At 33.9% G+C, this 21,940-nt stretch overlaps 1 protein-coding gene across 3 annotated transcripts in view; it reads right to left on the reverse strand.

The window, feature by feature from the left end:
* Positions 1-20,640, reverse strand: part of LOC118190014 (SEC14-like protein 2) — a 90,028-nt gene extending 69,388 nt beyond the window's left edge. Inside the window, exons 1-2 of one of the 3 annotated variants that reach the window (XM_085810610.1) lie at positions 20,483-20,638; positions 2,823-2,899 (exon numbers count right to left, since the gene is read on the reverse strand). In XM_085810610.1, the coding sequence (XP_085666736.1) occupies positions 2,823-2,873 (51 nt within the window). In that variant the 5' untranslated portion in view covers positions 2,874-2,899; positions 20,483-20,638. Of the gene's footprint in view, positions 1-2,822; positions 2,900-20,482 lie in introns of all 3 variants that reach the window. The other 2 variants (XM_035360697.2, XM_085810609.1) reach the window with 2 other exon arrangements.
* Positions 20,641-21,940: the final 1,300 nt, after the last annotated feature.

Consider the following 21,940-nt stretch of genomic DNA (forward strand, 5'->3'; position numbering starts at 1 on the left):
TCTACTTACAAGCTTGTTTTTATTTCAGTTGCTCTGATACAAATGTAGTGGAGATTGCTTTAACAACAGATTCAAAACAATTGTTTCCTTTGGCGATTTTGAGCCACAATACCGTATTTCTGCAGACATTATACCGCAGTTTCCTCCATTGCTGTTAAATTCTACAATCGCATTTTATATTTTTACATTCGTTCTGCCATTTCATTTTTATATATCATGTATTTATTTCATATTTCATTATTATTCTGTGGTTGCAACACTCCTTACTGCCCTTTTCCTTAGCATCGCCTCTCCCACTCTCGGACGACCTCTAAAGTGGTACACTTCTAGGCTAATTTAAAATTCAGAGGCAAAAAATATCACAGTTTGTGTATAAAAACCATTGAACCTGGAATATAACAAAAAGAACTCATGCGGAAAATGGCAGTTTCTTGACTGAGGAATAATTAGGAACCTGGTTGGTTGATGAATATTTGTGCGTATGGTTGCTAGCCTTTAGCTCATTCTGAAAATTTGGCGACTTCTACTAAGGAGGTTATTCTAATACAAAAGTACTTAAAAATATATCTTTTCCTGCTTGTCGTTTAAAAAAGAAATAATTATTTAATTATTATTATTAATCTTTATTTTCATAAGCTATGTTCCGTTTGTTTTTAAATATATACCTGCAGACTATTGATAGTAATATTCTACAAACATATGCTTGAATTTAAAATAATCCAAAATCAAACCTTCTAAGAATCTACGTAACTGCATAACAATAACACTTCGCCCTCGAGGGATAGGCGTGCATACATGTTCATGTATGCAAGATCTTACCTTCAATAGTGCTCAATATTTTGACAATTGTACTTTTGGCGCTACGAAAGTAAAGCTTTAGAAGTCAGGTAAATCTAAATTTTAGCAGGCTTTTGAAAATTTTGTACTACAGTGCAGGTGAACCTCATTCTTTGCATGAACTGAAATTAATTTCGTTTCGGGCAGTATACATAAACTCACCGGGACACATGCATCCTGCAGGTTGCGGTTTCAACATAGATGATTTAAATCAGTAATCTAAAACTCAGCGAATTCATGATCATAAAAATAAAATAACCGACTGGCCAAATTTTGTTTAACAAAATAAAACATTTTCTTAAAAACTGTTTTAAAAAAATTTTAAATTTTGCTAATTAAATATTTATCAAAGCATAGATAAAAAATAACACTACTATCTCAAATGAAAAGTATTCAAATTTATTATTACTTACTTTCTGAAATTCAAACTTTGTTGCCTGCAAGACATTTCTATTGGCTATACTTTGTTATTCAAATATACTAAATTTTCAAATTGACATTTATTAAAACTCTGTCTAATATGTTTAAGTAATCATTGAATAACTTGTTTTTAATTTAAACTAAAAATAAACAAATTATGAATACTTCCTATATTTTCAGAAAATTTACCAAGTGGAACAAAATTTGGGAACAAATAATAATAAATGAATAATGCCTTATGCTGATAATGTTTTATTCCTACTCATTATGTTTTTCTTCAATATATAAATAAAAATACATGTGTGAAAATAATAATTATAAACTTCTTTATTTCTTACTGCAACTTGACACTTGATGGCATTTCGATTCTGATAAAACATGTAGCCTCGGAGAAAAAACACTAAAAATTATCTTCATCACGCATTGTCGATGATCATCGGTTAATTTTTTTATTAATTTCCAGATGTGAAAAAAATAAGCGTATAAATTTATTTGCAAACAAAGCTATTAATTTTAGTGCAAAAAAAAATAAATGAGTTCATTCCTTTTTTAATAAATACGAATAAATATTAAAATCTGTATCGGCAAATTTTTGAATGAGATTCATATCACACTGCAAATTAATTTTCGGTATTTATATATTTTCTGGTGCGTTATTCACAGTTGTGTTTAAAAGAAATGAAAATAATATAAACTAGGACTTCAAATAACTAAGGCCCGTCACTGAGCGGTAAAGTCGTTGAACACTGGTAGTTCGGTCCGTGGTTCGAATCCCGCGAACGGACTGTCTGCATGGGTGTTTTCGTGGTCCCACATGCGTAACGTGTATACGAGCCAGTTTCCCTTAGAAAGTCCTCCACGAAGGCATCCCTCCCCACAGCCTTGGCGCAATTGCATAAATTCAAGTAACTAAAACTTTTCGAAAACCGTATTCTTTATGCAGTAAATGCATAAATGAAATAGGTTGTTATAATATTGCTTCGGTGGTTGCCATCTGGCTTTCAGTTTGAGACCACTGATATAAGTGATACGCTATAAAATTCAAGATAAATATTCAAGAGGGGGGGTGAGAAATAGCCAGTAAGTACTATATAACTGCAGCCGTTACAGAAATTAAACATAATGATAAAAGTGAATGCATGAAGGGGAGTTAGAATTGTATGTCACTGCTATTGACATCAAACTACAGTCTTATCTACAGTCGCAGAAAATCAGTAAAGGATAATTTAGGTTGAAAATATGTAGTCCTACGTTTAGTAATTTCTCAACTGTATATCTTAAGTCCACATAAAAATAACACAGAAAAACCCGATAAAGTAGGTACTGCTGTTCTCAGTGTTTGCCTTATATTGATAATTTGTCGAAAGCAAATTCGCATTTCACTTATTCCTTGTAATCACTCCATACTTCTTTCGTTATTTGGGTCATCAAGAGAGCGTGGTATGATAGCTTACTGTAGAATCCAGTGTTTATGTTATGGTACAAAATAATGGTACATATATTTTAGTAATTATTAAATTTTCGATCTGTATTGAAATCATTGCGAAACACAATCATTTTCTTACCTGTTCTACAGCTGAGTTCTCAGAATTTGATATTTCCTTCACAGAGGTCATCTTCTTAAGAAAGAGTCCTTCTAAGACTTAAAAATAAAAAATATAGGTATAATTTCCACACATCTGAACTCTTTATTAAAAGTTCTCTCAGCAAACAAAATATTAATATTATCATAATATTATAATAACATTTATATTTTATAAAGGAATTAGAGGAACCTTTATATTTTTCTAAAGGAACTTGTTATGGACTTTTGAAATGAGTAATGGGAACAATTTAAAGAAGTGTTTAAATGCTAGCTTTGCCTTCATCCTAAGCTTTTCATAATTAGACCTTAGAATTATTATACAGATGTACAATCGCCCGAAAGGTATATAATTAGTAATCTTTTAATGCCTCACAGTCTGAATTAATTAATCATTTAAAAGTGAAGCAGTTTCAAACTTAACATTGTAATTCTTTCGAATTAACGAAACTCTTGAAACAGGACATGCAGTAAAACTTCCATCTATCGGTTTTCAGGAACATTGGAAAAAAACGATTAAAGTGTTGGTGTATTTAATTATGGCAAAGCACACGAGGGCTATCTGCCTAAAGGGAGGGATGCCTTTCGTGGAGGACTTTCTAAGGGAAACTGGCTCGTATACACGTTACACATGGGGACGATTAAAGTGAGAAAATTATTAAAGCGGGAGAAAGTTACAGGTAATAAATAAAGTATTATGATTAAATACCATTTATTATTTTCAACAAGGATACACTGTCTTAAAGACTACTGTTTGACAAAAAAAAAAAAAAATTGCACACAGTTTTCCGCTTCTTTGTTCAATTTTACCTCAATCGAAAAGACAATTTTTCGTGAGTTTAAAATGTTTTCACATTTCTATTCGCATGACTTTACTTCACGCATATAGAAAAATGCTTTGACTTTTCAGGGGCTTTGAAAATCGTGGTAAAGCTTATTATTTTCTAATGTAAAGTTTTAGCTTTTTATTCTATATACCTTATAGATTCAAATTGAAAACTGATCTCGAAACAGCTTAAAATTAACAGGAGAAAAATTTCCGCATCGAAACGACTCTCCGATTTATAAATTTGTATAAAATCCGATATTAGGAGTTAAAAACGGGAACAGTTGCTTTCAGTACGCTAGCTTCTATATTATAAAGCATAACTATGATATTATATGTCGATTTAATTTCATTCTCTTTTTACTGAACTATGGGAAAGAAATGCAACTTAAGCCTTGGAGAACGCGTAATTGCAAACCGCACATTGAGTTGATCAATGTCAAAGAATTTCATTTACTGCGCATGCTCAGTGGTGTACCGTTGGCATGGCAGGAAATACTGGCGACTAAGCATAAGCAATCATTTCATAAGCCTGTTCATCATGTAGGTCTTATCGACTATTTACAATTACAATACAAGCGATATTTATTTGTGCTTAATGCATTTGCTTCTGTTTCATTTCATTTTGTTCATAAACGTTATATATAATATCAGTTATTTATAATAATTTCCTTGACTTTAATTCAGTAATTTAAACTGGATTTATTTTTTAATTTGTTAAAGTTTACAAATGGAACATATAGTTATTGACCATACGCATTTGCTTTTATTCCTCACAAGTATATTCAATAAAGATTCAGATAATATATCCTGTGATGTTTTCTGTTTTGTTATCATTCTTAAACAAAAATTTGAGTAGTTTAAAGTCAAAAGTTACCCTCTAAGTAATAAATTAACTTACAACCTAACAAGTTTTAAAATCCCGAACTGTTTCCGCCCAGATAACAGAATATCAACCCCATACCTTATTTATCTTCTTTTAAAATTGTACCAAAGTCATAATTACGCCAAATTCTCCTCTGGGCATGCGCAGTATGCGAAATTCGTGTAACATTGATCAACTGAATGCGCAGTTTGCCATTACGCTTGGAGAGCAGAAATGCGATTCTACAGTAGCTATTGAGAAATTTTAAAAAATGAAAATTATAAGTATATATAGTATTATTAATCTCAACCGATTGTTAAAATGTTAAAAGGTACAAGAATTGTTGGATTTTGTAATGGAGATTGAAACAAATGAAGAAAGAAAATGTTACTTTATTATTGGTACCGAAAAACTTTGCACTTCTTGCCAGGAAACGCTTAAATCAGTGACATTGTCCCAAGTAAAAAAATCACCAGCTTTTTAAAACATAATTGTATCATATACCTACTAATTAAACAGTAATAGAAATCTTTTCAATTAACATTTGCTTTATTTTTTTAGATTAATTACTATAATATTTTGGTTTATGTAAACTCTGCATACTTTATTAATCAGAATTATACCTAATCCGATTTTTTCATTGAAAGTTACTGCCCGCTAGCGGCCAAGCTGTACATTCGCTGAACACTGGCAATTTTGTCCGGGGTTCTAATCTCGGCAAACGAGCAGGCTGCATTGCCGTTTTCATGTTTTCCACCAACTTCTCCCTTAGAAAGTCCTCCACGAAGGCATCCATGCTCTTAGGCATCTAGCTTTGACATAATTAAAGAAAGCATATCAAACATAGAAAGTCAACTTTGTGGATCGCGATTTTGCCGTACGCGCTATGTGTTAATGACGTAGGGCAATAGTTTACTTTACAGATCATTCTGGAGCAGGAACGTCAAATGATCGTAACGAGAATGATACAGCGAGTTTGCTTTTATCGTATTTTAATAGTCTTGCCAAATCTGCATAATACAGAAATCTTAAAATCCATAATCTTTATGAAATTAATAAAAATATTTCAATATTGTGATGTAGAGAAAAGAAAGAGGATAACGATGATTAAAGCTAGAATGCCTTGTGATGATCATTTTTATTCAAACGTATAATTATATAACTTCTTTGATGGAAATAATATGCAGCTGAAATGCAACAAAAAGGCGAGCGGGCTCGTTACGTTAGCTACAAGCGTGTAGTTTTCATATTACATATTACAAATTATGCCACTGATTATTAATGATGTTATTTTATATGAGACTAGATGGTTGTATAACAACTTTAATAGTGCTATAATTACAGGACTAGGGCCTGACGTATCGTAACTTATGCTTTCCTAGCAGCCGGCGTATAGAAAAAAAACATCAGTCCTTCCAGAACATATATCTTAGATTTGTCGCAAATGCACCAAAGTTTATGCGTTCGTTAAATCTATACAAGGATTTGAAAATGAAGATTCTCATTTTCCCATAGTTCATAATACCTGTGGAAAAACTGAAATTTCTGACTACACAGAGTTGTCAGAAATTCTTTATTATGACGAATCAAGAGTTGTAAGAAATTCTTGATTATGACGAATTAAGTGTTGTCAGAAATTCTTGATTATGACGAATTTAGTTATCGGTGAAAAGACAAGATTACACGACGTGAACTGATAATCGTCGCTTCAGGGCCATTATGGTTTCATCTATTCCGAAAATGTTTTGTTACTGCACAATAAGTTTTAATATTTCTATTCTCGTTATACATTTTGAGGTGAGAAAGAATGAATTTCTGCTTATGACTGCGGTCTACTTACTACTATAAAGATTTTTCATATATTTCTTCCGAGTAAGAGGCCAAATGTCAAGAGTGGTTGTGCAGTAGTTCGAGGATAAGATGTAGTCTTCTATATCTTTTTATCACTTTGTTATAAAGTTGTGATTATGGGAAATAGTCATTTATATGTGCTGATAAAAAGTTAATGGTGTCAATATCTATGAAAATTCGTTCTTACCATAGGTACAAACACTTGGAGTCCCTCAGTATGATCTCCTGCCATGTAGTCTTTTTTTCTCCTAAATTACTTGAAGGCAAAGTGCACCATCAGCAGGTCCACTTCCGTAATTGCTTTAGCAGTAGCCTTAAAACGCAGTAGTTCTTTATTTTCCATGTTCGCGAAAAGTTTTCTTTCGGGTTCAAATATGATCGCTCGAGAACTCTGAAGGGAGAAGTTGCTCGCTGAGTCGTGCCAAAATTCTAAACCTTTTTATATGTAAATATATATATATATATATATATATATTGCGTCGTAAAGAATGTATCGATCATATTTGGATTAATTAATCTCAAAATATTTGCAGAAATAGATGGAAGGTAAAGAATCATCAACCAGTGGCCCTGACAACAACCCGCTGAGAACAAGGTAAGCATCTTTTGTTCTGCCTTGATTACTTAATTTATTTGAAGTGAAAATAACAATAATAATAATAATAATTGTGACGTCATAACGTGGGGCCACTGCGTTGAATTTGAATTGAAATTTAAAAGATCTTGCTTAAGCAAAAATCGATCTAGAAAAATTGAAAAAGAAACGATTTGCTATAAGAACATTAGTTACAAAACTAATAAATAAGATAGAAACAGAAATTACTAATGAAGGGGTTAAATGTGCAGTTGAAGAAACAGTAGCTCATTTAATTAGTAAAGAAAAACTGATTTTTTCGGATAAGAATATAGAAACTTTAATTGATGTAAAGGATTTAGAAGATGTAATAATTTCTAGAGAAGAGTATATAGGTAAAATTATTGTTTGGAAATTACGCGCGAAAAGATATTTAGATGCTAAGCCACATAGCCCTAGTTCTACTTCATGTAGAACTGTCACTAAATCGCAAAACAAAATTAAACTCCCAAAATTGGCCTTGGAAACGTTTTCGGGAAAAGAAGTGTGCAGTTGGCCCGGTTTTGAGCACGATTTGAGACAGCTGTACATGAAAACGAACGTGTACATGCAGTAGATAAATTTAATTATTAAAAGTCAATTCTTACTTCCGATGCAGAAATTACAACACAAGGGTTACCGTTAACAGTAGAAAATTACGAAAAGGCTGTGAAAATATTGAAAGATCACTTCGGTCGTAAGGAACTAATAATAAATTCCAACATGAATAATTTGTTAACTCTGGTTAAAGAGTCTTGCGATGTGACAGAACTTCGAAAATTATATGACCATTGTGAAGTACAAATTAGAGGATTAAAATTGGGTAATATTCTGCCAGACCTGTATAATACATTATTGCATTTGATACTAATAAAGGTGATTCCAAATGCACTAGAATTTAATAGGAAATATGAAGATGATAACCAGACAAAAATTACTAATTTGCTAAATTTTCTAAGAAAGGAAATAGAAAGTCAAGAGCGTACAGGATATTTAATTAAGCTAACCCATTTAAAGTTTCTGAAAGAAAATCTCACTGAAAACACAAGCGGCAGTTTCAAAAACGCTTTCGAGACAACGAAAGAAATCGGGATTATAATTGAGGGTAGATTTTCTTCAGCGGCAGAGTTAAACACATATCTTTCCAATAGCTGCTTATTCTGTTCTGAAACATGAGTCAGAATCACGTAGAAAAAGTGTACCAGAAAGAAAGGAAGCGTTAATGCGAAGCGGGAATTGTTTCGTCTGCTTTAAAATGTATCATTTAGCTAGGAACTGTAAATGGAAACTAACGTGTCACATTTGTAATCAACGGCAACCTACATTGATACATTATGACGAAATGAACGCGTCAGACAAGAGACCTGTTTAAGCGGCAGTTGTCTCTTCCGTTTTCAGTTTCGCAATAATAAATAACTCAGTTCTTCTGCAGACATTCAGAGCTAAAGTTATAAACAATCGGGCCCAGCAGAGAGTTCGCGCGCTGTTGCATTTAGGATCGCAGCGAACATTTAGTACCGAGGACATCTGTAAGGAATTAAAACTACCGGTTATTGGAGAGGAAAAAATAAAACTATTCTCTTTCAGCTGCACTACGCCGGAAGCGCAGAGTGTTCAGTAACGTGCACGAACTCAATTAACACACAGTAATTTAATATGTTCATTATAATGTAGATTTTTTTGTGGCAACAGTGATGTTTTGTTTACATAAGCTTTGAGCGTGATAAGGCACGGAATGTTCCTTTTTTGATATGTTTAGAATACTAAATAATCAAGTTCGTTGTTAATTAAAAAGGTTTTCTCTACAAAATATATTTCGATTCATCCGGAGTTATTAAAATAAGTTAAAAAATTTATTAATTTCAAACAACTGGCGTCCTTTGACAGGACGGAATGTCTATTTGAAGAAAACGAAACACCGATTTCGTATTGGAATTTATCAAGTGAGTTTATGATTTATTTGTTTATATCCTTTATTATTTGATTATATTGGACATATTGAATTTAAAATCTTGGAAATTTTATTACGAAAGCGTAAGCCTCTAAGACAATCGTTTACCATTACTGCCAATTCTTTACTGAAATTCGAAAGCCTGACGGGAAGGTTAATCAACTCCAAGTACTGAGCTCACAATTGGAAGGTAAATTCAAGAGATTAGAAGAAGTTCATTCACAAATTTCCGAACTTTTGTTGGAAAGTGAACACGAAAGTGAATATTTGGCTGATTTTGACACGAATGAAAACTATTGTGATAAATATATCAGTTTAAAAAACAAAATAAAATGGTAAATTCAACTCCTGTAATTACACCTGGAACGTGAAAAAATTTGACGAAGAGGAGCTTTAAATTACCAAAGTTAGAGCTACAAAAATTAATGGGGAGACCCGAAATTGATTAGGATTTTGGAGGCAGATTAAGAAAATCGACGAAGATGTAAATGTAGATGACGATGAAAATTTCAATACCTATTGCAGGCAACGGTCGTTGGATCTCCAGCGAGAGAGCTCGTAGATAGTTATCCTCCCTTTCAGGTGCGAATTATAAAGAAGCTATAAAGCAGCTAAAATCTCGATTTGCACGCAATAAATTACTGGTAGAAATCTATATTCTCGAATTATTAAAGTTGGTCTCGGCTCAAGCTGGCAAAAAAGGAAATATGACTCTATCCAACTTATAAGTTAGAGACCCAACTCAGAGATTTGGAGACGTTGGGGGTAAAAAGTGAGATTTATGCAGCAATGTTGCATCCCCTTGCAGAGTCTTCACTACCTGAAGAAATTCTGAGCGCATGGGAGCGATTTCGCCAGCGTAGAAAAAGTGTTGCACACACTAAAAATTTAGAAAATTTATTGCATTTTCTCCGAATTGACGTTGAAAGTAAAGAGCGTCTTCAGTTGACCCCTACAAGGTTTTCTACTCCAGACAAAGTTGACTCGGTTCCAGCCACAGCAGCTTGTATTTATGCAGGAGATTCAAAGAAGAAACACCCTAGTTTTTGTGTTTGATGTGACAAGGAAACACATAATTCTTATGAGTGCTTTAAGCTGCACAGCCTTTCATTGGAAGATAAGAAAAATATACTAAGGAAGAAAAAAGCTTGTTTTAACTGCCTAAAAATTGAGCATGCTGCAGAAAAGTGTACAAGTTCTGTGATGTGCCTATTTTGCAAAAAACGTCATGTAAAGGTGATGTGCAGAGAACTAAAAGGTTCTAGAAGTTCAAAAAAGGAAGCACCTAAAGTAGCTATCGAAACAAGTGAGGCTTTATTGTCTAACCAAAAACCGCAAACAACTCATCTCAAATGATCATGGTGAAGATTGTCCATAATGGAAGAACAGAACTTGTGAAAACGCTTTTTGACAGTGGGTCACAAAGATCTTACTTACGGAAAGACATAATAAAGAGACTAGATTTAGTCCCATTAGATCAAGGAACTTAAAACTACCGGTTATTGGAGAGGAAAAAATAAAACTATTCTCTTTCAGCTGCACTACGCCGTAAGCGCAGAGGGTTCAGTAACGTGCACGAACACAATCTGCTTGATGGAGTTGAAACTGAATCTCAGGTCCATGGTATTTTTGATATAGAAATACAAGGTATGGAAAATAAATCCAAATACGAGTTATCGGTTTTAGATAAAGAAAAATTTGTGGATACATTCCTAGAGTGAAATTCAAGCATATATGTTCCTTACATCGAGAAGATAAAATCAAAATCAGTAATTCTGGTAGAGATACACCAGATATCGGATTGTTAATAGGAGCCGACGAATGATGACGAATTGATGACGAATAATATCATTTCAATTGACAAAAACTTATTGCCACTGAAAAAAATTGGGTTGGACCTTACAAGGTCTGGTGCAAAATCATGATACCTTGCTTGATACCGTCGGGCTTTGCTATTTGGAGATCACAGAACAGAATTTAAAGACAATTAACATAAAAAATTCGGCAGAAGTGAAGACTAAGGAGAATTTAGACACTAAAACGATCAAAGTTTCCCCAGAAAACATATAAGTAATGGAGGGCAATAGGTATGGAGTCTGTTTACCTTGGAAGGATAGTCATCGGATTCTTGGAGATAATAAAGAAAAAGCGGAAAAAGACTTTGCGCCAATACACGAAGATTGCAGAAGATGGGATATTTCGAAGAATATGGTGGTATTATTAAAGGCTGGCACATGGAAGGTATAATTGAGGTAGCTCCGAGTAATAGTGAAACTGATCACTATTTATCTCATCAAGCAGTAATCAAGGATTCCAGTCTGACTACGAATGTGCGACCTGTATTCGATGCATCCTTGAAGGATGAAAATGGAAATTACTTAAATGCTTGCCTCGAAAAGGGACCGAATTTAACAGAAATGCTTCCAAAACTTTTGATGCAATTTCGGCAACATGCAATTGGTATTACTGCCGATATAAGGAAAGCTTTCCTACAAATCAGTTTGTGTACCAGAGACAGAGAGTTTTTGAAATTCCTGTGGTGGAAAGATTCAAATCAAACATCAAACCGAGATTGTTACCTACAGACACTGTCGTGTCGTGTTCGGCATTTCTTCCAGTTCATTCCTGTTGGGAGCGGTAGAAGGCGAATCGGCGAACGGGCTGGCTACATGGGCGTTTTCGTGGTTTTGCCCATGTGTAACGTGGATGCGAACCAGTTTCCCTTAAAAAGACCTCCACGGGGCATCCCTCCCTTTCCGTGTAGTGGCCAAGGGGGGATCACGTAATAAGAAGAAAGATTCCTGTTGGGAGCAACGATTTCTTACCATTTGGATAATGCTCCACAAGATTTAAGAGGAACGGCACTTAGATTGAAGAAATCCTTTTATGTCGACAATTGTATAGCTAGTTTCGAAACCGAAGAAGAAGTAGTCAAATTCAAAGAAGAGTCCCAAATTCTAATGTTTTCAGGAGGTTTTGACCTTAAAGGGTGACTGTTGCACCATTCAAGGATAGAAGCATGACTTCCTATCAGAAGATCATTCCAATTCTGGGACTCTCATGGGACACGAGAAAGATGAAATTCATTTCAATTTAACCCCTTTGACATATTCGGAGAGTGCTTTCACGAAACGATCTCTGCTGTCAATCTCACAAAGGATATTCGACCCCATCGGATTTACTAGTCCAACTACGTTAATTCCAAAACTCATTCTGCAAAAAACATGGAAGATGAAATTTTCCTAGGATGAAAATCTTTAACAAGGTATAGAAAGAGAATTTCAGGCTTGGCTCAAAAGACTAGACTTCTTGAATTATTGTAAAATTTCAAGAAGACTTGTGATTGAACCCTTTGATGAATGCTATATCACTCTACATTCTTTTAGTGATGCTAGTAAGGTATCTTATGCAGTATGCATTTTCTTACGTGCATATTTTGAGGGCAAAACTTCAGTACAATTGGTATTATGTAAATCAAGAGTAGCTGCTGCCAAAGAAGTAACTATTCCCAGATTAGAGTTACTTGGAGCTACTCGGTTGTATCGTCAAGTCATTGACGCGCTTAAATTGACAAAGTGCCAAGTGTACCTTTGGAGTGACTCGTCTGTAGTTCTGACATGAATCATAAAAAGTTTTCCACTGCAATATTTTTGTGGCAAACCGTGTAGCTGAAATAAGGAGATGCGCAAAATCCGGATAACTGAGGCATTATGTACCAAACTCAAGCAATACAGCTGATCATCCCTCTAGACGGTGTGAAGTCAAAATGCTGCAACAGAGCTGATGGTGTGAGGGGTTGGATTAAACTAGAGCAGGATAAATGGCCTCTCTCTTATGAGTCAGAACTAGAAACTGATAAACTGAGTAGAGAATATGTTGCAAGTTCCTAAAATTGCAAGGTGGGAATATGTTCAGTAACGTGCACGAACTCAATACACAATAATTTAATTTGTTCATTATAATGTAGATTTTTTGTGGCTACAGTGATGTTTTGTTTACATATGCTTTGAGCATGATAACGCACGGAATGTTCCTTTTTGATATGTTTAGAATGCTAAATAAACAAGTTCTTTGCTAATTAAAAAGGTTTTTTCTGCGAAATATATTTCGATTCGTCCGGAGTTAGTAAAATAAGTTAAAAAATTGATTTTTCAAACAGCAAAGGGTCAAAAGAACCAGTCTCATTTTGCTTCATTCAAAGTATCTATATGAAATCAAAATAGAAGCTTTAATTACTCCTGTCATTAATGATCACATATCCATTCTCCTAGAAATGAAATAGTTAACATTATTAAAAATAACGGAATATAACCTTCGATGAATGGGAACAAGGAAACGTTGAAAATTTCTTTGCTGATAGGAACGGATTTTATTGAAAAATATTTACGTGTAAGGTTCACAGACTGTCTAATACCTTAGCAACGGTGGATTGGATTGGATTATTTAATTATGACAAAGCACACAAGGGCTATCTGCCTAAAGGGAATGATGCCGTCATGGAGGACTTTCTAAGGGAAACTGGCTCGTATACACGTTACACATGGGGAAAACCACTAAAACGCCCATGCAGCCAGCACTTTCGCAGGATTCGAACCTCGAACCGAGCTACCAGTGTTCAGCGTCTTTAACGCTCGGCCGCTGGTAGGCCTAGCAACGGTGGAAACAAAATTATGTCGGACCATTGGTGGAACAGAAAGGGCTTACGGAGTTTCAACAACTAATGTGAATACTATGACGGTTGTGGTTCATAATAATAAAGATAAATAGAACGAATCAATATCTAAATTAATCACTATATTTTATCTCTTCATTTACGCTTTGGCAGCTGAGGATGATGGTTCGGTAAAACCATCGAAATTAGTTCTGAGAAAATTTGAAAATATAACGCCGATTTTGGTCGTTTGATTTCTAAATTAATACTTGTTCGGCGTGTTATTGTATCCTAATTTAAGAATCAATATCTAGTTTGCTAAAGAATCTCTGGGAACTCGAATCTATGGAGATAAATTACGATTTGCATACGGAAATCAAATTAGTAGATAATTCAGTTTTCTAAAATTTCAAAAAAATCTGTGAAGTTTGAAAACGATTGTTATATTGTTTGCCTTCCCTGGAATCATAATTCAAACGTACTTAGAGATAATTTGAAGATTGCTAAAATTATATTTAAGGGTTTAAGTCATAGATTTCAGAATAATCAACAGTTCTATGACAGATATCGCGAAGTAATTGATAAATATTTAAAAGAAGGAATCTCCGAAGAGACTAACATTGAAATAACACCGCAAACATATTTTATGCCACATCAATCCGTCATAAGAGAAAATAAAGAAACATCAAAACGCCGCGTGGTTTTTGACGCTTCGTCACATGCGGAGAATTCATTGTCATTAAATGACTGTTTGCATCCTCGTCCAAAGGTGTGTCCAGACATACTAGAATTGCTCCTTAAGTTCCGTCAAAATCGAATTGCGTTTATAGCTGACATCGAGCAAGCATTCTTGCAGATTTCTCTTACTGAAGACAGAAACGCATTGAAGTTTCCATGGAACGATGGTGAATTAAATGGAATAAAAATAAAGGCTCTTTGTATGAGAAGGGTAATTTTTGGAACAACATACAGGCCGTTTCTTCTTAGAGCAACTTTTTAATGTACACGCTGAGAAGTACAAGTCACAGTTTCCGAACGTATTTTCCATGCTAACCGAAAATATTTATGTTGACAACTTAATCAATGAAACGGATGAAGAATCAGTAGCATTCGAGGAATAGGAACGCATATTGAAAGAAGGTGGATTTAACATGCGGACGTGGAAAACGAATGAAACGAATTTACAAAATGTATGGAATGAAGAAGATTTTTCACAAAATTCGACTCTTTCTAAAGTATTGGGGTTCATATGGAATAGATCAATAATACATTTTTGATAGAAATTGAAGATTTGGTAAAAGATGCCAAAAGGACAAATAACATATTGTTACGTTTTCTTCTGCTGACACCAGTTGTTACGTTATTTTCTTCCTTCACGTTCGTACGGGGTTCTTGTGGATTTGGAGTGAATAACTACGACACTTAAAGAAGTATCGAAACACACTTTATTGGCCGGTATTAATTAGGACACCTCCAAAATCTCTTTTACAGTCGTCAAACTGTTATAAACACGCTGACACGATTAGCGACACAGCTTTCAGGTTATCAAGTTATCACGGTGGAGACAGCTTCACTGCAAAGCACCAGAGTACAGCTCCCGACTCTGCTTGGTCGTTCTCGGAACTCCACGTACTCTCGAGACTCTCCACGCTACAACTCGCGATGCACTCGACGACACACAGAGCACGGCTCCAGACTCTTCGGTTCAGTCGTTGCCGGAGCTCAACATGCTCTCTCGACGATGCACTAACCGCGATACACTAAGTCTCTAAGAGACTCCTTCGGTGAATTCGACGACCCACTCGCTGTCCGACTGACAACTCGATCGACTCCGCACGGACTGCCTAACCCTAGATACTAACTATCTCGCACGCTAGATACTAACTATCTCGCACTCAGAAAATGTCCTTCCGGGCCGGAGGATGTTGCAACTCAACTGTTGTTGAGATCCGATGTTGCTGTGTCACGTCAGTACTAACTATGAACTCACAGGCAGAGATCGTTCGAGAACTCTGAAGGGAGAAGTTACACGTTGCATCGTGCCAAAATTTTAAACCTTTTATCTGTAAATATATATGTAGATATTTTGCGTCATATTAAAATGTGTTTTGTGTAAAGAATGTATCGATCAACTGTGGATTAATTAATCTCAAAAGATGTGCAGAGATAGATGGAAGATAAAGGATCATCAACCAGTGGCCCTGGCACTGAGAACCCGCTGAGAAAAAGGAAAGCATCTTTTGTTTTATCTTGATTAATTAATTCATTTGAAAATTACACATAATAATAATAACCTCAAACCGCCTTCCGTGCAAGGAGATGTGTGAGAGTTTCGATTTCTGACACCACGCATTTTTTACGCTCACACAGAAATATGCTCACATGGAAATAAGCCCAGTGATAAATAATTCACATAGAAATATCCTTACATTAATGAATCATAATTAATTGATTTGAACATCGTACACCTACTTGAAATTTTCTAAAGAAAATTTATTTAAATTATCAAAACATCTATGGTATATATTTCAAAAACTTAATAACTTATGTGTAGATTCAGTTGCTATATAAGATTAACAAACGGGCCGTTTTGAATTAAGAAATGAATAGGAGAAAGGAAGTAAAAATGACATAGAATTATACAGTGAAAAATTATTACAATTTTAATTGTTAAAAAAATAAAAAATAATAAATGTAAGTTACAAATTTTGTAATATTGTTGCGTTCTTCTTTTCTGACACCAGTTGTTACGTTATTTTCTTCCTTCACGTTCGTACGGTATTCGTGAGGATTTGGAGTGAATAACGACGACACTTGATGAAGTATCGAAACTCACTTTATTAGCCAGTTTTCTCAGGACAGCTCCAAAATTCCGTTTACACAATCGTCGAAGAATTACAATAAACACGCTGGAACAATCAGCGACACAGCCTTCAGGTTATCAGGCTATAACGGTGGAGACAGTTTCACTGCAAAGCACCCGAGTACAGCTCCCGTCTCTGCTCTGTCGTTCTCGGAACTCCACGTACTCTCGAGACTACCATGCTACAACTCTCGATGCACTCGACGACACACAGATCACGGCTCCCGACTCTTCGGTTCAGTCGTTCTTAGAGCTCAACACGCTCTCTCGACGATGCACTAACCGCGAAACATAAGAGACTCCTTCGGTGCACTCGAAGACCCACTCGCTGCCCACGATCACTCGATCGACTCCGCACGGCTCGCTAGACGAGGCACACTCTCGATACTAACTGCGGACCAGCAGGGTTTATATAGCTTTCGGTTTGTGTTCGACAACATTCTGGGCTAAACCGGTAAGAATTCGTTCCAGAAGGTTCTCCGACCGTCCATGGTATATCACCAATTTTGTCGCCAAACGTGGCAACCCTGCCTTCCCTTGCTATTTTATGGCAACCCTAAAACTGCTTTGCGGGGAAGCCATCTTACCGCTCCTGTACATTTCGTAACAATATAAACATTTAGAAGAATAGCGAATAAGGAATGAGAATTTAGAATGATTATTTTATTGAAATTACGTAAAACATTTAATTTTATCATCGATTTCATCATAGTTTCTTACATGATTCACAATTACCAAATGTAAGTTTTCATGTTTTCTTTTTTATTTTACTTCAGTACATCCTGTATTTACATTAGCTAATAACAAACGTTGAGAGGCTAAATCTTTTTTCAGCCCGTCAAGTGAAAACTACATACTGGGATGGCTACAATTAAATAAGAAATTTAGTGCGTTATGAGAGCATTCGCAACAATTTGTGGTTTTAGGAGATTTTTCGAAGGCTGCTTCATAATGTTCAACTGAGAGGCATCATCAAAGTGCCTAAAAATGTTAATTTTATTTCTAAAATTTTTAATTTCTGCAGAAATTTTACAACATTTTTGGCTCCAAACTTGAATAATTACATTCAAACATCAATTTCTATCGATATACATCAAAAGTATGCAAAAATAGAATAAAGAAACAAAAATTAATTATGGGCAGTTACAGGAAAAAATATCGTACAGGGGCAGTGATATAAAATATTACAGTACATGAAAAATTTTACTGCAGTTTCCATGCTTTTATTTACCGCCCTAAAAAGGTTAATGTGAGCATTTATCCATGTGAAAAAATTTTATGTGAGGTGTTTTTCATGTGAGCATATTTCTAAATGATCATTTTTCCATGTGAGTGTTTTTCTATGTGGGCATATTTCTTTATGGACTTTTTTATTGTGAGCTTTTACACCTGCGATCATTTTTCCTGTGGACATTTTTCCGGTCACCGATTTTGTAATGTTGGATATCTTCTGCATCTCGTATGCAGGAGAAAATTATGACAGTCGTTGATGACCAATCCTGTCGGTCAGTGCGTAGTATCATAATGCGATCACTGTCACTGATGTCCTGTGACGAGACGATGGGAGGTATTAGAACATCAGCAATATTCGCCATAACTTCGGTATTATTATGATGTGTATACTTTCACTGCACTCAAATAGTGAGTAAAATGTAGGAAATTTCTGCAGATGACATCATTGTGGCCTGAAATCATTATTCTGGCATGCATTCTTCAGTTACGGATATGGTAAAGGAAATGTTATAGTGTAACCCCACGGCTCAACGAGCGCCACCTAGCAGCCGCCGGAATAAACACCAACCTAAAAAAAAAAACGACTCTAGCCTTCATTCGATGTACGGGAGTCATGAACTAAGCATGCTGTTTCCCCGAGATTTACTTTGTAACTTAAATGTGTAATTATACCTCCCTTAATTGTAATGTTTTATCTCAATTGTGTTTTGTTAATTAAAACTATTTAAAAAGGCCAACTGAGTTTTTTGTTTATGGTAGTTTTGGTTATAATAGGTCATAACCTTCATGAGTAATGACCACTTTATCCAAACTATACAAAATTAAACCAGTAAATATTCAGAATATCTCTACAAATATTCCGAGGGAAATCAACAATGTTTTGGGAGATGTAATAGAAATTATATAGCTTAACTCTTGATTTCAAAAGAAACTCATTAAAAAGCAGGATTGACGGCAGTAATAAATGTCTAAAAATTTCGCAAACATTTTGTGTAATATCGGTTTTTAACAATGTAGTTACTTTATATTGCCTTTTGGTTTATAAATAAAAAAATTGTAAGAACGAAGAAGTTCCAAATGAGATTTGATTTTTAACTTTGGAAGATAAATGTTTAATCTCTTACATGTAAAAATAATTAATTTTGGCCTTAAAACCCTCTCAGCGTTAAGGCCGGAAAATTACGTACAGAAGATTGCCTTCCACATTCATTATACATGAAACTTTCTGCTAGCTTTTAATGTATCTGATTTCAGTTTGGATGTATATTGGAGGAAAAGGAATCAAGGTACAAAATGAAAGAGTCATTTTTTAATTAAAATCAAGAAAATATCACTTATTCATGACATTTTGAGGAACTTTGAAATTTCAAGGCTAAACCCGTAACTCTCAGAGGGGTGCATTCGTTTGCTATTATAATAATAAATAAAATTTTGCATTGTATATTACAGTATATGTTATCAATAATATTTTAGTTTTTAAAAGCTGTGTCGTACCTACTTAAATAAAAATAATTTTCAGTTGCTAGATTTAATATTCCTAATTGCTATACACAGTATCTCTCTCATACGACTAAATTTCATATTAACTTGTATGTAAATAACATTTCATTTTACGTATGCTCATGTAAAATTATTTATTTGTAATACATGATGTTAAACATATATAAAATAAGCATAACATTAAATATTTGTAAATTATATAATCAAGCTTTGAAATAAAGTTTCTATTGCAATTTTTAGGAAATAATATTACAGTTATATGTTCCTGAGAACACATGGAAGAAGGTACATAAACTACTAACGAAACTTTTTCCTAGACTTAAAAGGCGGAAGGCATATATAAACCAATCGCAGATACTAATAGGTACCTAATAAACAGCTGAACCTTAAGTAAAGTGATTTGAAACCTGGCACTCTACTTAGGTGCAGAGTTTCTTTCATAAACATACTAGAATTTTTTTGGAGGTTTACGTTAGTTTAACTCATAGCTTAGGAATACAGAAAAATTAAGTAAAAGGTATATACATTGCGAAAACCTGAAACATGTATATACTTTATTTTTGCTAATAGTCTGTTTTAGCTCTTACCATAAAATGTATAAAAAATATTTAGAAATTTCTTCATATAAATCGAATATATTCCTTTGTAGCACATAATAATAACGTAAAGCGTCCAACTAAATTAAACTAAATATGACACAGCGTGCGTAGGAATATAAAATATCAGTAAGATATTTGATATAATTGCTATTTAATGCAATAATTTTAATAAACATTTGAAATACACGAAAATTTTTTTATCATATTTAAGGTACGATTATACTTGATATAAACATAAATCTGCTACGTAGTCTGAGTGAAACAAAACTACTTGAATATTTAACCTATAATAATAACTAAACAAACCATGATTTAAATAGTACATACTGTATGCTTAATTTGTATACTTAATAACTTGCATGTGTAATAAATTTACACTCCAAAGTTACTGCAGTATATATGACCCAGTTTCTCTTAGAAAGTCCTCCACAAAGGCTTCCGTCCTCTTAAGCAGACAGCCCTGGAGTGCTATGTAATAATTAATCAAACTAAACCAAAGTTAGGGGATTTCAGCCTCTTCTGTAGCTTTAAAGCTCTACTTGTATGTCATTCCATTAATAATTAATAACCAGAGGAAGACAAACGTTAAAATAGAAAAAAAATTTAAAAATTGTATTTTATGTCAAAGCGATTAAATAACCATTAAGCTAAAATAGATGGTTTTTAATATAGTCTGACAGAGGCAACTTACCTTGGTTATAAAAGAAACTTGTCTGAGCTCCACTTAGTTTTTTTTTCTAGCAGGGTATGGGGAGATTTGAGCTTGAGTCGTTTAAAATGGTTATTTTTTCCTTTCGCAATTTCTGTTTGATGCTGAAATATGCATATCTGATCTTATGACACAATTACACAGAAGACACATCCCTCCTCAAAATTATATTGTGATAAATTTTATAATTTGTCGAACCAAGTAGAACAAAGAAAACGGTTTGACCTTGTTGAATACGGAAAAACTTTTCATCTTAATTATCATCGCTTATAGCAGGAAAGCTCGCGTATATATTTAATTCTTTCCTTAGCAGTTGCTGTCTTAATTTTTTTTAACTGTTAGAAGATATATAAAAGCATTGTTTGAAACCGTGAAATTGACTGAATAAAAACTTTTTCATTGATGATGAAGAAATTTCATATTGCTAATAAACTTAAAAATAAATAATTTTTACTAATACCTGAAAAAATTTGCATACAATTTATTGCTCTGAGGTAATAACTAAGTGGTTGGTTAACAGAGATCTTGGAAAGATAAAGCGAACCTTTTACTATATAAACACTAGTCCCTACTAATATATCATTTGATCGGGAATCTAGAAGTAATATTATAAACAGTATTATCCGTAATTAAAATACACGGAAAATCCACATGAAGTTTCATGCATCAATGTTTACAAATTTTTCTTACTGAAGCTCAAACTAGTATTAGGCACATCTAAAAACAAAACCACTCATCATAAAGCATTTACACCCTCTACTTGCGATTAAAAGGGATTTTTAGATAGAATTTCTTACACTCTCAGATGTTCAGAGCATTCAAGATTATTAGTGGCAAATGAAATCCTCAAAGTTAATTTCTAAAACATCTTACGTATTTCAGTACAAATTCAACTATTTCTAATTAAGAAAAATGTTATATAAATAACAAGAACAAATAAAACAATGTTTGTTTATGCTAACTATATATGTTTATTATATTAACTACATACATTATGCATGTTAACTATATATGTTTCAAGAATATGAAAAAACTTTCATATCAAATATTACTGTCACAACATTTATATTCAAGTGTCAGGAACTTCAAATTTAATCAAGACTTTCTATAACACCAGAAAATATTAAACGAGTACAAGTAACTAGAACCGGGACAAGGGTGAAGCGAGGGAGACACTTGCTTTAGGAGAAAAATTAGAAAGAGCACGAAATTAGCTGTAACAAGTCGATTTTAAAAATTGAATTAGGATTGTTAATTTCCAACTTTGAAACATATTTAGCATATTTAATGTAACTTAGTAAGAAACTCGAAGTAATTAGTTAATTAGTAATTTAAAGTAAAGTTAATTAAAGTAAAAGCATATTTAAAGTAACAAAATTTTATCAGGGAAATGATAATTTAAGAGCATTGAATTCTTGAAGCTATCTTTCTCTCTATTAT

Source organism: Stegodyphus dumicola, chromosome 2 (genome assembly GCF_044657685.1).
Source record: "Stegodyphus dumicola isolate Sdum_Otavi_A_Nest chromosome 2, ASM4465768v1".
In the NCBI taxonomy this organism is placed as follows: Eukaryota; Metazoa; Arthropoda; class Arachnida; order Araneae; family Eresidae; genus Stegodyphus; species Stegodyphus dumicola.